This window comes from Apodemus sylvaticus, chromosome 13 (genome assembly GCF_947179515.1).
Source record: "Apodemus sylvaticus chromosome 13, mApoSyl1.1, whole genome shotgun sequence".
Classification (NCBI taxonomy): Eukaryota; Metazoa; Chordata; class Mammalia; order Rodentia; family Muridae; genus Apodemus; species Apodemus sylvaticus.
The window spans coordinates 92,982,517-92,999,719 of record NC_067484.1 but is presented as its reverse complement, the minus strand read 5'-3'; the positions used below and the strand labels follow the sequence as shown (position 1 = coordinate 92,999,719).

General features: G+C 46.6%; 1 protein-coding gene across 2 annotated transcripts in view; it reads left to right on the top strand.

The window, feature by feature from the left end:
* Lama3 (laminin subunit alpha 3) overlaps positions 1-17,203 on the top strand; it is a 233,592-nt gene that overhangs the window by 74,234 nt on the left and 142,155 nt on the right. For both annotated transcript variants that reach the window (XM_052155507.1, XM_052155506.1), the window contains exons 12-14: positions 2,483-2,617; positions 11,951-12,088; positions 13,764-13,810. In XM_052155507.1, coding sequence (XP_052011467.1) covers positions 2,483-2,617; positions 11,951-12,088; positions 13,764-13,810 — 320 coding nt within the window. The remainder of the gene's footprint in view (positions 1-2,482; positions 2,618-11,950; positions 12,089-13,763; positions 13,811-17,203) is intronic.

Below are 17,203 nucleotides of genomic sequence, written 5' to 3'. Positions count from 1 at the left end.
TCCTTTGATCTCCACACACAGGGTAGCACAGATGTACTATCCCCCTACACAACATACATATACATTATACACACAGCTTCTCACACCACTGTTATAAGAATGCATTTATAATGTATATACAGAATTGTTGTCATTAGTTTTAATGCCTTACAGAAGTATATTGTATTAGGTATTATAAGTAATCTTGCTACCATTTAAAGTGTATGGAGGAAATACACACATAGGTTGTATTCAAAAGCTACATAGACTATGTCATTTGAGTTGAAGAACTTGAGCATGTAGGGAATTTGAATCCACAAGGAATGAGGGGATCCCCTGTTGGTACTAAGTTCACTATGCCAGCATAGTGTGGGAAACAGTACTTAGCAATCTGGTCTTCTGCTAAACCATTCTTGATCACCCCTGAATCATTGTTGATAACCACAGGCTGGTTAGCTATGATGTCATAGGGCTCCAAGTCCAGGCTGAACCAGTCCTGCCCAGCAGATGGGCTGCAGGAGGACCTGGACAGACTGGAATCCCAATGTGCCAATGCACCCCCATGTGCCCTTTTCTTTGACTATAAAATGAATACCTATCTTACAAAGCTGGTGCTTAACTTTGTTATTCATGCATTCACAATAGAGAGAAACAAGAAGCTTGTGTTTGAGAAATGTCATTTACTGAGAAGTACCTGATGGCACCTGGGTCCCCTGGTGGTGGCAAAGGGCCAAGCTAACAGGATTTTCACTCCTTTGTAATGAAAGAAAGATTGCTCCAAACAGAAGTTTAACAATCAAAGGTCTTTCCTTCAAGCCCACAACCTGCAGGCAGCTCCACTGTGCTTGCTGGGGGTCTGCGTGGGTAGCTGGGTTTCTGTATGACCCTCATCCTGGAGGCATCCTGGCTGGGTTTCTCTGTGGTGCTTTCAAGATATCCACAGAGCGAGAGCAGAAGGCACAAAGCCTGTGGCAACCTTGGCTCACAAGTCACAGGCCAATGGGCTGCCTCAGTTTCCTCAGTCTCCTGTCCTGTCTTAGCTGAGGAGACTAAGAAAGCAGAGGGGAGGGGCCTATTGCAGACAGGAAGACCTGAAGACCTGGGGAGAAGGCGCATGCTCAGACAGTTGAAAGACAGGAAGCTGTGTGACAGGACACGCAGAAGGACATTCCAGAGGATATTATGGCCCGAGCAAAGGTCCTGAGGTCCTGAGTATGTGTATTGGCAGCGGCCTCATTGCCCGAATGCTTTCCGCCTGGGACACTGTGTAAAGCGATCCCATAGAAAGCAAGAAAGCCAAGTTTGGCACACTCTGGGACTGGATTTATGTTGTTTCCTCGTCTTAAACATTGAAGAAGGAGCTGAAGCGATGGCTGTCAGTGAATGCCTTCCTCCAAGCACAAGGAGGGGTTCAGTCCTCCACAATCCACCCAAAACGCTGGGTACGATGGCACAGGCCCGTCTTAGCTGGGGTCTCTATCACTGTGATAAAACACTGAGACCATAAGCAACCTTTATTTGACACATCGAGGTACAGTACCCTGGAAGGTGTTCTCCCAGAGCCCAGTGACCATCAATCTCCCAGTGACCATCGATCGATCGTGGCAGGCGCCTGTGCCGCCCTGGGGTTGAGGGTCCCCAGTGTGACTCCTGCCGCTCAGGGTCCTATTCATCCCCACCCATTCAGTCCATGGCTGAGAAAGGGCAGTGGAGGCAGAAGCTGATACAGAGGCCGAGGGGTGCTGCTAAGTGGCTTGCTAGAGCTGCTTTCTTATAGAACCCAGGACCGCCTGCCTGGGTGGCCCCACCCACATAGGCTGGGCCCTCCCACATCAATCATTAAGAAAATACACTATGGGCTTGCTTAGAGACCAGTCTGGAAGGCACGCTTCCCAAACGACTCTAGCTTGTCAGGTTGATGTAAAAAAGTAACCGGCAAGATGCCTACAGTCTGAGCCGCGGTGAGATGGGAGGCAGGGACAGTCAGATCTTAGAATTTTCTGCCTGTGAGTTCAGCCTACTTGGTAAAGTTCTAGACAAAATGAGAGACTCTGTCTCAAACGAAGGGTGGAGACATCTGATAGATGAACACACACACACACACACACACACACACACACACACACACAGAGAGAGAGAGAGAGAGAGAGAGAGATGTAAATACATTCAAGAAAAATATAAATACATTCAATTAAAAATTCTATTACATAGGAATCTGTTAAATGAAAGTTCCAACATTTTAGCTAGAATGTACTAGCATTTAGCTTGGAAGAAAAAGAAGCATTTTTACAGGTGAGGATGTTGTAATTATTTTACAAACCCACTTCCGCCCAGGATGTTTGTAGATCGTACTTATGCCTTTCCAAATCTTCATTTCATTTCCCTTTACAGTGTTGTCTTAAGGGTTAAATCTTTCACAGTCTCTGTTACATAGGCAGTAACCTGGGAGAAGCGTGAATCTATTTGGGCATGGCGGTCTCTCTGACAGTCTCTTTCTTTGTAGGGTGTGACTGTAACTTGGAAGGCGTTCTCCCAGAGATATGTGACGACCGTGGCAGGTGCCTGTGCCGTCCTGGGGTTGAGGGTCCCCAGTGCGACTCCTGCCGCTCAGGCTCCTATTCATTCCCAATATGCCAAGGTAAGAGGTCAGCTGCAGAAATGCTGGTCACCAGTTCCCAGGTTGGATTCTGGAGGAAGCACGGATAACCCTTCTGTCAGAGCCTTATAGCCTGTGGTTTAACCAGCTCCCCTGCCTCATATACGGATGTGACATTTACTGTCCACCGAGACCATTCTTTTTCCAACTCTGTCCTTCCTGCTCTATGATAGTCAAGTGCCTGCCCTGTGTAGTTGTCACCTTGGGGTCAAGTCCTGGCTTTGAGGAGTCAGTGGTGTCGCAGTTTAGGAACCTGCGAGGGCAGGAGAAGGAGGCGGGGATGGCAGGGTGCCACCAGGCTGGATGTCTTGTCACTGCCTATCTTTGCTGAAATCCTGGAGGATTCCTGGAGGATTCCTGGTCATTCATTCACATTGGAGCACGAAGAAGCAGATTCTGGTCTCAGTGAAGGAGTCAGTGTCAGTAGCCACTGGGTAGCAGAGACCACTCTCGGAAGTGAGGGCATGAACATTTCCTATGAGAGCACAGGCAGGCCCGTCTGAATGCTGACCCAGTACGTTCTGTGTCAAACTGCTTGTGAGGTTTGGTAAGGTAACTTTGCCCCTGTACGTGATACCACTTTTGGGGAATGATCTCCCAGTGGTGAAGCTTCAGAGCACACGCTGCAGATTACTCACATTGTTGCTTTAAGCCTCAGTAAGTGAGGAGCTAAGGGGAGGGCTTTGGAGGCAAAGCCTGCGTTTCAGATGTCCAACAGGGTCCAAACCTGCAGGGAGAGAATGTGAGATCTTCAACTGCACCACAAGGCCAAAGCGAAAGGGTCAGTGCTCCAGGAAGGGACTACACCCCAGACAAACCCTTCTTTCCTCCTTTTAAGTTAACTTGAGCATTTTGTCTCAGCAACAAAAACTGACTAGCACATTTTGCTTACTTACCAGGCTGGTAAACAAGGAAATGATTAGAGTTAGTTAATCAAAGGGGCTTGGGCCTTTGATCACATCATTCGCAGTAATCAAATACAAGGCTAGCAATGTCTGGTGTTAACAGTGAGAAGGGTGGGTTGTTTCATCCCGTGGTCCTCTCCCAAGCATTAGAATGGGTCTGTGATGGAGAAGCGTTCTGTAGCTGGCTGTCCCCCACTCTCCTCCCTCAATTGCATCGTAGGTGTGGACTCCCAGAGTATGAGGTAGACAAAGAGTTTCCCAGCTACCTTTCTATAAATGCACTGGAGTGCATGGTATTCTCATTTAGTCTCTATTCTTTCAGCAAAAGCAAGACATTTGGTAGCTGAAACTATCTCCTCCCTCTCTATGCAACTCTTGTTTCTTCTGGAAAACCAAAAGGCACACCCACAAAGATTTACACTAAAGGAACCAGCCTCATGGGTGTGGGATTCTGATGCTCTGGTGGGTCAAACCTGAGTTCCCTCATCCACGGAGACAGGAACAGCATAAATACATCTGAGCCTCGTGGGTGGAGCCGGAAGGATGGATCCCCTGAGGCAAAATATGAGGTGCCACAACCAAGGAGTGACAACTGTCTTAGGTCCTCAGTGGTCTGAGGAGGATCAGTCCTTCTGTACCCCAAGGGCAGGGGTTAAGAAGTTCTTGGCTTTAACTGTGGCATTAGTTTTCTATAACAGTATGGTATGTTTGGATGGCTGCTTCCAAGGCAGTGGTTCTCAAGTTGTGGGTTGTGACCCCTTTGGGGGTCAAATGACCCTTTGATAGGTGTTGCCCATGACCATCGGAAAACACAGATGTTCACACTTTGATTCACAAGAGTAGCAAAATTACAGTTACAAAGTAGCAATGAAAATAATTTTATGGTTGGGGATCAGCACATAACAAGGAACTGTATTAAAGGTCACAGCTTTGGGGAGACGGTTGAGAATCACCAATATAGGGTTTTCCAAAGTCTTTGGAGCTCTCTGGAAGTATCAAAGGGAAGAGTCTCACTCGAGGCTTTGAGTAACAGTGCTAGTGGAACACCAGCAGACTGGTCCCTGCTGTGTGTGTTTGCTGTCAGCCTGTTGACCCCTGGTGTGGTTCCAAGTGGAGAGGTGGGGGGAGGGACGGAGGGAGAGGCTCACAGAGATGGGAGGTAACTGGTGCTCTCACCTACCTGCTTCTCAGCTTCTTCCTCGGTTCTGCTCAGAAGGTGAGGACAGAGAGGGTGTGGCTTAGGCCTTGGCACTCAAGCTGCAGTCTTGTTCTTGTATTTTCTCTCAGTGTGAGTAGTGGGTACTTATGTGGTCCACATTCCCAGAATCCTGCAGTGCTCATTAAATAACTGTTGTTAGACTTGGATAGGGACAGGCTGTTTACTCCAGAGGTGGTATCCAGTCTATTCTAAAGTTTATTACCTCAAGTTTGGAACATTCTGGAAGAATTTGAGTCTGCAGACATTTAGTTTCTATCCTCTTGTGCTTGACTTTTTTCTTTTTAAAGATAAATTGTGTATCTATTATTAACTTACACACACATACATATACACACATACACAAACACAAACACACACCCATTTGTGCCATGGAAGTTGGCTCTCTCCTTTTACCATGTCAGTTCCAGGGATAACTCAGGCCACCAGGCTCTGTGACAGACTCCGTTATTGGCTAAGCCATTGCACTGATTTTTATGTGGTTCCTGGGATTAAACTCAGGCCATGATGCTGGAGTAACGAGTGCTTTCACCCACCGAGCCGCTTTATAAGCCCTTACAGCCTTTTTCTTTTAGAGAGGGGATGACTAAATCCATTGTGTTTCAGAATCAAATTAATATTACCCTAAATGCTACATCTTTATCTTTGCTAAAGGTAGTCCTTATGGTTTTGCCTTTTATTGCTTTAAAGATGTAAAAGAAAAAGTGAATTAAAAAACAAAAATACTTTTAAGTTGTTCCCGAGACTGTAGACTTGGAGTTATGCTTTTCATTAAACTAATTGACTCCAGACTCTGAAAGTCCAGGGCCATTGTGTTTTATTCTTACTTTGATTCACTCAACTACCCTGTAATTTCATTTCATAGAATCAGACCACCAATAAGAGACTGACACACAAAATGTACACGGGTATTTGTGTTCAGTTGCACACTCTTGTCTTCAGGCTCAGCACGTGACCAAGACTTTTAGGTTGGTCGTACGTTACCTGGGTGATGGCAGAAGGATCACTTACCCTTCGTTTTCCTTCCTCTCATTCCTGTCTCTCTTCTCCATCCTCTTTATTTTTCTCTTTGTCTTCCTCCTTTCCTCCTCCTGTCTGATCTGGCGTGTGTCCCTTTCCTGATCTGGCGTGGTTTGCCGGCGCCACAGGGGATACGGGGAATGTGGAAAACTAGTTTTCTCTGACCATGAGCTGAAGGCACTTGGCACTGAAGCTGCCCTTAAACCTCGGCCACGCCGGCCTGTGACTGATGCTCCAGAAGATCCGGATCTGGGATGCTCAAGGGAAGCCCTGGGAAAGCTGGCAGCCATGGCTAGGGGCAGAGAGGCCTGCAGCCACGCTTTGCGTAGCTCAGCCTCAAACTGACCCTTCATTTTATAGGTCATTTTTCCCCAAGAAATACCTAAGGCTGCTGCTTGGGAAGGCTTGGAATATTCTTAGAATATTTATGTCCAGTTCCAGAGACGTGGGTTGCAATATGTGTCATGGGACCAACCTATTGTTGGCATTGCGGATCTGGCTGGAAAGGTACCAATCTATTTTCCTACAAGAAGGAAAACCTCCCAAGCCCTGGGCAATGAAAGCACCCCTTCTGTAATAAGGGGCTCTGTGTACTTTCATTTGCTTCTTGACTGTGTTGTGTTGTGAAGATGGAGAGGGTGGCTGCCTCAGTGGTACCTGTCTGGTGGCCATGTTGTAAGGGTCAAGATAACACCTATCAGGGACATGTCCTGGTCAGGACTCATGCTAGAATTTCTAGGGCCATTCACATTTATTTCACAGACATCTGCTTTATATACTCTGTGGACCAGGACTGGGACTGGGACTAGGAGACAGCAGACAGCATGGTATCCAAGCTTCCTGACAGATTCTTAGAGGTCAGGCAGATCTAATGTGAAAGTTCAAAGTACTCTAAAATATACTTTGATGTGTATATGATGTGTGTGTATGTGTGTGTGTATGTTGGGGTGGGGATAGCATGTCAAGGGAGTTTTGCATGCAAAGGCATGCGTGTGAATATCAGGGGACAACTTTGCAGACAACTATCCTTCCACCTTTACATAAAAATATTATCATTATTGTGTGTGATGTGTGTGATGTGTGTGTGTGTGTGTGTGTTGGGGGTGGGGTGCGGATAGCATGCCAAGGGAGTTTGTGCATGCAAAGGCATGTATGTGAACATCAGGGGACAACTTTTCGGACAACTATCCTTCCACCTTTATATAAATAATTGAACTCTGCTCTCTAGTCTTGTGTGGCAAATTATCCCCGATTCTAAATCAGAAGCTTGTTAGCCAGAAATGAAGACATTTCTACATCACATTTCATGTGGTAGATCACAGTCAAAATAGATGTATATTAAATTTTTGGCCATGAGGCCACATGCTTTTAATCTAGGCATTTGGAAGGCAGAGGCAGGTGGAAATCTAAGAGTTTAAGACTAATCTGGTCTACATAAAGAATTTCAAGCCAGACAAGACTATGTAGTGAGACCCTGTCTCAAAAAGAAAAAAAAAGTTATAAAACCCCTTCAGGCAGGTGTGTGTGTGTATGTGTGTGTGTGTGTGTGTGTGTGTGTTTGAACTCAAGTCCCACCCCTAAGATGTCTCATTACATATAAGCAAGTGTCTGGGACTTGTGTGATCCAAACCACAAGTAAGGGGGACTTAGTCTGTGTTAGTTTTATATACCTTAGGAACAGAAGTATTTTAGGCCTAAACAATGTGGAGTAGATGTGGGGAAAGCAAATACTTCAGAAATTCAAAGGACCTAGACTGAGACAAAGAAGAGAATTAGACAGGTTTGAAAGCTTCCCCATGTTTCCAAAAGTGTGGAAGGGCTGCCAGGGTTGGGGCTGGGGTTGGGGTTAGGGTTGGGGCTGGGCCTAGGGCTGGGGTTGGGGCTGGGCCTGGGGTTGGGGTTGGGGCTGGGCCTGGGGCTGGGGTTGGGGCTGGGCCTGGGGCTGCTGTTGGGGCTGGGGTTGGGGCTGGGGCTGGGGTTGGGACTGGGGTTTGGAATTTGGCAGTTCTGAGAGCGGCTGTAGTAAAATGAAATCACCATGGCAGATGGGGTGACTCATGTAAAACAGCTGTGTGTTGGAGGTCAAGCACAGGGCCTGGAGCGGCCTCTGGGGCTCTAAGGGCCAGGGTCTGTGCCGTCCGTCCGTCCGTCCGTCCGTGTAGAGCAGCAGAGCACTCTGCTCCAGGCAGCTGCCTGATGCTCTCCTGCTTTCTTTTCTGTTTGTACTCACCCCCCTAAAGCAGATGAGAAAGCCTGAATCGGCCAGGCTTTGCAATCCCAGGCGTGGGTGCATGCCGAGAGATTTATTGTAAGGAATTGGCTGGGGCATTGTGGGTACTAGAAGGTCTAAAATCCACAGGCTAGGCTGCCAGCCTAGAGCGGAGCTGATGCCCCTGCTAAGGTTAGAACACAGGTCTGGAGGAGGAGTCTCTTTTATTTATAGGAAGTGCTCTGAAAGGTCATCTGCTTTACCAGTAATCTGGTAGTAATTTCATCTAAAACATACCTTTCCGCAGCTGCTTCTCCTGGTACCTAGCCAAACACCTGGGAACCATGACATAGCCTGAGCGGCTCATAAAACGGGCACAATTAGTCTCCTGTTGCCTTGGCACTCAAATGCATGTCTCTACACCACATTCTCTCTCTGAGTCTGCTTCCTGGACCCACACATCCTGGCTGTGGGAGAAACAGCATCACCACTGGGCACAGAAAGGGCACGAGTCCTAGAGGGGTGTGTCCCACGTGCTTCTTCGTCCCACCAGGTTGACAGTGATGATTACGCTATCCCTGCCTTATTCTTTTCCCTATAGATACTTTGCAAGGCTGAGAATTCAATATGTATTGTAATTCTGGCAGTCCAGGTTGAAAGCTGGGCTCTCAGCAATCTGCCTGGAGCCTGTAAAAGATTGGGCCTTCCTGTGGGGAAGACGCAAGAACTATGGAATCATTCATGCTGTGTGAGCTGCACATAAGATTCTAGAACTCTGCTGTGCTGCCTCTGTAGTGAGAACCAATCAGCCAATGACAGTTTACTCATTAGCTGACAAACAAACAAACAAACAAACAAACAAAAAACCCAAGCCAAACCAAAACCCATCTCAGTTACCAAATCCTCAGACTATCTTCTGATCTCCTCATTCAAGGATGGATGGGGTCAATAATGCTTTTATAGGCTGCCTAGAAACCCAATTCTGGAAGCCCCCAAACCAACTCAAAGAACAGTCATCAGAGTCTGCTCCCCAAAACCAATTCAGAGAATACAGTCATCAGAGTCTGCTCCCCAAAACCAATTCAGAGAATAGTCATCAGAGTCTGATTCCCAAAACCAATTCAGAGAATACAGTTATCAGAGTCTGCTCTCCAAAACCAATTCAGAGAATACAGTCATCAGAGTCTGCTCCTGCAGAAAGCTGGCTAGACCTGCATTACTAATTAAACCAAACTATAGTATAGTTGATAAATTTAAAAGGAACAAAAAATCTATATTTGACTCTGAAGAATCAAATCCAGAAGGGACACACACACACACACACACACACACACACAGAAACATACACATACACACATACATATACCATATGCAGGGACACAGAGACACAAATCTCTCTCTGTCTGTCTGTCTGTCTCTCTCTCATATACACACGCAGACACACACACGCACACACACGCACGCGCACACACACAGAGAGGGGGGGTAGTTTACACAGTTATGCTTTTGACTGTTAAACCCAGGATCTGATTTTCCTAAAGTCTACATTTTTATGTGATAGACGACAGTGTTATGATAGGATCAGGCTAGCCCAGAAGTTACTGTATAGTCTAGGCTGAGCTGAAACTTTCAGGAATTCTCCTGTCTCTGCCTCCCAGGGTGCTGTATACTCTGTCTATCAAGTCTATTGATCAGAATGTTAATCCCATATAACAACATGTTTGTAGTAATGTTGATACTGGTGTTTGATCAAACATGTAGTTACCACAGCCTAGCCAAGCTGACTCACAAAAAAAAAAAAAAAAAAAAAAAAAAAAGTCACAGAGGCCGAGAATATTTCTCTAGAAATCTACCAGAGGTAGAAACTTAATCTCTGCAAACAGAGGCTTGGCAGAGCCACAGGGCCAGGAAGAAACCTTGGTGGGGACATACGGTATCCATGTCCTTGTTCAGGTGGCTCCCAACAGCAGGCAGCATGTCCTTAGACAGGTTTCTCACACATAGCTGTGTGTGTGTGTGTGTGTGTGTGTGTGTGTGGACTCTACACTGCACCACGGATTCTATAGCTCCACACCTGGAATTTTAGCTCTTTGAGATCAGGGATGCATGTTTTTATGTTTTCCCACAACACAACTAGCCATGCTACCATTAACACAGCAGAATGCTGTATTGATCGATCGATCGAGCGATGGATCGATTGCTGTCTGCTGGAATGTTGGCTGTGGGTAGGAGGTGGGGTGGAGCACACTCTCTCAAGCTGTCACTATGACCTGCTGGATTCCCAGGTCATTTGTTAATAAGCCTGTTCCACTCCCTTGGTGAGAGTTAGACTATGGTGACAGGGCAGACATGTTGGGCACTCTCATTCATGCTAAAATACCCTTCCGAGTCAGTCCCCATGTAGCTCTGCTCACATCCTGCTGAGAATGAAAAGAGAAAACATGGTCTCTGCCTTGCCACCTCAAGACTCTTTGCCCTAAAGCTTGGTCACAGGTCTCTCAGATCACAAGGCTGCCCATGTACACAACACACACCAGATAGGGGACTTTACCTACGGCTGGTTCCTGCTCTAGGGTCCCAACTAGTGTGGGAATGTAGTGACTTTGCAAATGAGATCATCACCTACACACACTCACACACACACACACACACACACCACAGATATGCACACACACACACACACACACACACACCACAGATAAGTATGCATGCCTGGACGCACAATTAATTTTTTATTTACATAATTAATTTTTTACCAAGCATATTGAACATAACCTTGGCGGTCAGAAGGGCTAATCCATCATGCCCATGCATCCAGTGTGGAATAGCCAAAGGGACACATTTGGGGAGAAGGAAATAGAGACATCAGAAGGGACAAATATGGAGTGACCCCTTGGCGCCCAGAGCATCCCATGCTCCCTGGCTGGTAATTTTCTAGTGACCTCAGGAGATAGATTGGTTATGAGCTCCGGTTTACAGAAGGACAAACTGGGGTCTAAAGAGGCTAACTGAGTCACTCTTACCTGAGTGCATGAGTGTAGTGCCACAGTTGATGTTTGGATCCAAATGAGTGTGACCCTGTGGAGGCTGGCGGGGAGGAGGAATTCTTTGCTTCATAGACAAATCTAGTATCTTTGAGAACACCTTTTAACTTCTGAACTCGGCCGTGTAACTGTGGGATTCAGTGAGATTGTCTCTCCAGTTCCTTCCAGATCTTGTGATGATGGGAGACTCTTGGCAGTAAGAAGTTAGCCAGGCTGTTCGCCCAGGTTATGTCCCCCAGCAGCAGGGTGTGCACAGTACACAGAGGCATGACACCAAGCGGTTGTGGACCTGTGAGAGTGTATGAATACAGAGACATAGGAACCTGGCCCAGCGGGAGGGGAGCCAGCAGGGGAGGGGCCAGAAGCCCTCCCCTCTGCCCTGCCTGCTTACTCACTTAGACAGAGATGCTGGGATAGGACAAAGGATTCTGGAATGGATTCCAGCCTGTGTAACTCTCTCCATGACGGTTTAGCTACACTAGACCATGAGAAAATGAATATGAAGAGAACAGGAAACTGAGGACATTTACAAGCCGACCTGGACTGGAATGGGATGTGGCATTGGCACCTCCCCTCAAGTGGCTACGTGTCTCTTCCTTGCTTCTTCCTCCTCCTCCGAGCGACATGAGCAGGATGCCCAGGCCGCCTTTCCACCAGTCAGTCTTGCTGAGCGTAGAACTATCGTCCTCATAAGTCCTGACTGTGAGGGACATTGTTTACTTGTCATGTTTTAATTCTTATCACATAGATGCCAGGACCAACCCCCTGTGAGGGAGGGGAAACTGAGGCTTAGCTCAATCAATGATGTGAATCTGGAACTTGAATTTGTGTCGTTCTGGCCCTGCCTGAGGGTTCCCGTCCAGGACCCCGCCCTGTGTGCTCTGTAATGCGTGCCCGAGTCTGATCAGCTCCTTCCTGCAGATTGCCAGTGCTCGACGATTGGATCCTATCCAGTGCCCTGTGACCCCGTGACTGGCCAGTGTGAATGCCTCCCTGGAATCACCGGGAAGCAGTGTGACAGGTGTCTCTCAGGAGGCTATGACTTTCCCTACTGCCAAGGTAAGGAGGCGGAACCATGTTAGAGGCATGGTCCTCATCTGGGTATGTGCAGCCAGCCTCTTGGAGAAGCCTGACAAGTGTTCTCTACATCGGCGCAAGCCGCCCTGAGTATTTGGTTCAGTCTTCCCCATGCCAGTGTTACTGGAAGCATGTGTATCGTAACTCAGCCCCAGAGACACCAGTGCCTGATGAGAATGACTTAAATACCTGTCCACAAGCAATCTGGGTTTCTCAGTCCTCTCGTGTTCCTCTGCATCACATAGCCAGTGTGACCCCACGAATTTGTCCTTGCATTGTTTGACACCCACCCAAACCCTGCATCAAGGCACCATGCCTGTCTCCCTAGTTGGCTCTCAGTCTGATAAGGACTGCATAAGGTCTTGGCTGTAGGCTGAGAGGGACCAGGGCTCTGTTCTGCCTCTTCTCCCAACACAAGTGAACCACCTGCATTTCCCCCAAGCCCTTTTGATGTGGCAGCCCCCAGCCTGCCAGGAGTTCCGGCCTAGTGATTTCAGAGTTCCCTTGTGCTACAGAGGGAGTCAGTTTGTAGACTGACCCAGACTTTCTATCAGAAAAACGTGGTTTTCCTGGTTCCTGGGGACACTGAGGGTGAAGCACCAAGAGCTGGATGGGGCTAGGTAGAAGAGAGGATTGTATTTTCCACAACTTTCCTAATCAGAATTGTCCAGATCAGGGCAGAAAGCAGGCATCAGCAACAGGGCTGCCCCGAGAAGGCCTGAGAGTCCTTGTGTGGTCATCAGGCCCGTGAGTGCCGTGACAGAGTAGCCAGAACTATACCCAAACTGGAGAGTGACACGGGCCATGTTGGGAGGAGCCCAGGGGGGGCACGGTCAGTATGGAAGAAAAAGGAAAGAAAATGAGGTGTGGGCTGCCAGAGAAAGATGGAGCCAGGGGTGAGGAGTGGGAGCAGGACATCACGAGAAACGGAGACACACTTACAAAGGGGAGTCACGGGGGAAATGCCAAGGGACAGCTGTAGGGATATACAACCCTGTTGTGGATATGGTCCAACAGCGAAAACCAGCCACAGAAGCAGGCTCAACCAGGCTCCTGTCACAAGTGCTCAGCTGTAGCCTCTGCAGGCAAAGGCAGGAAGGCACACCAACTTTGTCACCAAGAACTTCAGTACACACGGGGACAGGGAGAATTATAATCAACTGATTTCTTTTGAACTTTGTTTGAATGGACATTTATTTATGTATAACATTTTTTAAAAGAGGTGCAATATCGCCCTCTCCTGGAAAATTCTAGACACTCAAAGTTTCAGTGTAACCATTGCCCATTAGAAAGGAGGTTCTGCAGGGAAGTAGGGGAGGGTCTGGGAGGAGTTGAGGGAGGGGGAGAATGTGATCAAAATATATTACCTGTAATACTCAAAAACAAGTTAAAATATATATCGAAAATGAAGGATATCAAGCATTAAGCACAGAAAGGAAGCCATGTTCCTAGGCAGGGCAGTTACTGAGTGTCAGATGAGGCAGGGCAGAACAAGCATCATGGTTCTCTTGGCGTGTCAGTGTGAGTTACACACGGTCTTTGTCACTCATCTATCAAAAGTAGGCGCACTTTTTTAAGAAAAAAAAAGCAAAATTTAAAAATCTGAAGCATCCAAATCATCAGCCAGGTGTTTGTAACATTTCTGAATCATACACAGGGTCCAGCAGTGTTTGCGATCCAGCTGGGACCCTTGACTCCAGCTTGGTAAGTAGGGGTCTCTGTGAAATGTCACGGCTGTCCCCAGGAAAACTTCCTGAAATTAACATAACACACAGTTTGCTTACATTGGGCAACCTCACCATGGTTTTAAATTCAAGATGCATATATATATATATATATATATATATATATATATATATATATATTTAATTTGTTTATTATTATATGTGTAAGTACACTGTAGCTGTCTTCAGACACCAGAAGGGGGCGTCTAATCTTGTTATGGATGGTTGTGAGCCACCATGTGGTTGCTGGGATTTGAACTCAGGACCTCTGGAAGAGCAGTCGGTGCTCTTAACCACTGAGCCATCTCTCTATAAACAAAAGAATAAGGTTTATTTAAATCTTGTATCCTAGAGTCCTGGGGTTAGTTCTTCATGGAGGTTACTTTATAGCTATGCACTTCTAGGGGATCGGGTGCCTACTTCTGGCCTCCTTGGGTACCAGGCACATAGATGGTGTGCAGACAGACACGGAAAAAAAATCAAAGAAAGATATCCCCCTTTTTATTTATTTATTTTTTTACAATCCAGTTGTTGCCCCCACAGTTTCTCATCTCATCCCTCCTCCTCCTCCTCCCACCTCCAAGAGGAAGTCCCCACCCTTCTGACCTCCCACCCCTTCCCTTGTCTCTCCACTGCCTGAGGCCTCAAGTCTCTTAAGGACTGGGCGAGTCTTCTCTCACTGAGGCCAGAGCGCGCTGCCGTCCTCTGCTGCATATGTGTCCTGGGCCTTGTAACAGCAACCACAGGGGTCCCCAGCTTCAGTCCATTGGTTGGGGCTAAGTATCTGTTTCTGTTTCAGTGAGCTGCTTGTTGGGCCTCTCAGAGGACAGCAATGCTAGGCTATAACTGTACCACAGAATCAGTAATAGTGTCAGGCCTTAGAGCCTCCCCTTGAGGTGGATCCCAAGTAGGGCCAGTCACTAGACAGCCTTTCCCTCCGTCTCCTCTCCATTTTTGTCCCTGCAGTTCTTTTAGACAGGAACAGTCCTGGGTGAGAGTTTTTGACAGTGTGATGGCAACCCCATCCCTCCATGTGATGCCCAGTATTTCTACTGGAGGTGGACTCTACAGGTTCCCTCTCCTCATTGTTGGGCATTCATCTAAGGTCCCTCCCTTTGAACCCCGAGAGTCTCTCACCTCCTAGGTCCCTGGTATATTCCAGAGGGTTCCTCCAAGTCCCCCATCCCAGGTTACATATTTCCATTTATTTGGCTGGCTCCCAGGTCTTCTCTCCTGTCCTCCTCAATAACTGATCATGCTCCCCTTTCCTCTCCCCCCTCTCCACCCAAGTCCCTCCCTCCCTCTGTCTCCCATGATTATTTTCTTCTCCCTCCCTAGTGGGATTAAAGCATCCTCACTTGGGCCCTTCTGCTTATTAACCTTCCTGAGTTCTGTGGATTCTATCCTGGGTGTTCTGTACTCTTTTGGCTAATATCCACTTATTAGTGGTACATACCATGTATGTCTTTTGGGGCCTGAGATACCTCACTGAGGATGATATTTTCTAGTTCCATCCATTTGTCTGCAAAACTCATGACGTCCTCATTCTTTTTTTCCCAGAATGAACCACTTATTTTTTAAATTTATTAGATATTTTCTTTATTTACATTTCAAATGTTATCCCCTTTCCTCATTTTCCCTCTGAAAACCCCGTATGTCCTCCCCTCCCCCTCCCCCTGCTCACTAACCCACCCATTCCTGCTTCCCTGTCCTGGCATTCCCCTACACTGGAGCCTTCACAGGACCAAGGGCTTTTCCTCTCGTTGAGGTCTGACAAAGGCCATCCTCTGCTACATATGCAGCTGGAGCCATGGGTCCCTCCATGTGGTTCCTCTTTGGTTCATGGTTTATTCCCTGGGAGCTCTGGTGCTACTGGTAATAACGACACATGCTCCACTATGTTCATAGAGGCCTTATCGGTGATAGCCAGCAGCTGGAAACAACTCAGATGTCCTTCAACAGTGGAATGGATATAGAAAATATGGTATATTTACACAATGGAGTACTACTCAGCTATTAGAAACAATGAATTCATGAAATTCTTATGCAAATGGTTGAAACTGGAAAATATCCTAAGTGAGGTAACCCAGTCACAAAAGAGCACACATGGTATGCATTCACTGATAAGTGGATATTAGCCCAGAAGCTCGGAATACCCAAGATACAATTAACAGACCACGTGAAGCTCAAGAAGAAGGAAGATGCCTCATGCTTAATAGCTGAATAGTACTCCATTGTGTAAATGTACCCCATTTTCTGTATCCATTCTTCCATTGTAGGACATCTGGGTTGTTTGCAGCTTCTGGCTCTCACCGATAAGGCCGCTATGAACATAGTGGAGCACATGCCCCTGTGGCATGGTGGTGCATCTTTTGGTTATATGTCCAAGAGTGGTATAGCTGGATCCTCAGGTAGAACTATTTCCAATTTTCTGAGGAACCTTCAGACTGATTTCCAGAGTGATTGTAGCAGTTTGCAATCCCAACCAGCAATGGAGGAGTGTTCCTCTTTCTCCACATCCTCATCAATATGTGATGTCACCTGAGTTTTTGATCTTAGCCATTCTGACTGGTGTAAGGTAAAATTTCGGGGTTGTTTTGATTTGCATTTCCCTGATGACTAAGGATGTTGAAGATTTCTTTAAGTGTTTCTCAGCCATTTGAGATTCTTCTGTTGTGAATTCTCTGTTTAGCTTTGTACCCCAATTTTCTAAATTGTGTTGCTTGGTTTTTTGGAGGTTAACTTGAGTTCTTTATATATTTTGTATATTAGCCCTCTATCAGATGTTGAGTTAGTGAAGATTTTTTCCCCAATCTGTTGGTTGCTGATTTGTCCTATTGACAATGTCCTTTGCCTTACAGAAGTTTTTCAGTTTCATGAGGTCCCATTTATCAATTCTTGATCTTAGAGCCTGAGCCATTGGAGTTCTATTTAGGAAATTTCCCCCTGTGCCAATGAGTTCAAGGCTCTTTCCGACTTTCTCTTCTATTAGATTCAGTATATCTGGTTTTATGTTGAGGTCCTTGATTCACTTGGACTTGAATTTTGTGTAAGGTGATAAATATGGGTCTATTTTCATTTTTTACATACAGACAGCCAGTTAGACCAGCACCATTTATTGAAGATGCTTTCTTTTTTTCATTGTATATTTTTGGGATCTTTTTCAAAGACCAAGTGTCCATAAGTGTGTGATTTTATTTCTGGGTCTTCAATTCTATTCCATTGATCTACCTGCCTGTCTCTCTACCAATCCCATGCAGTTTGTATCACTATTGCTGTGTAGTACAGCTTGAGGTCAGGGACGGCGATTCTCCCGGAAGGTTTGTATTGTTAAGAATTGTTTTTGCTGTCCTGGGTATTTTTTTTTTTATAG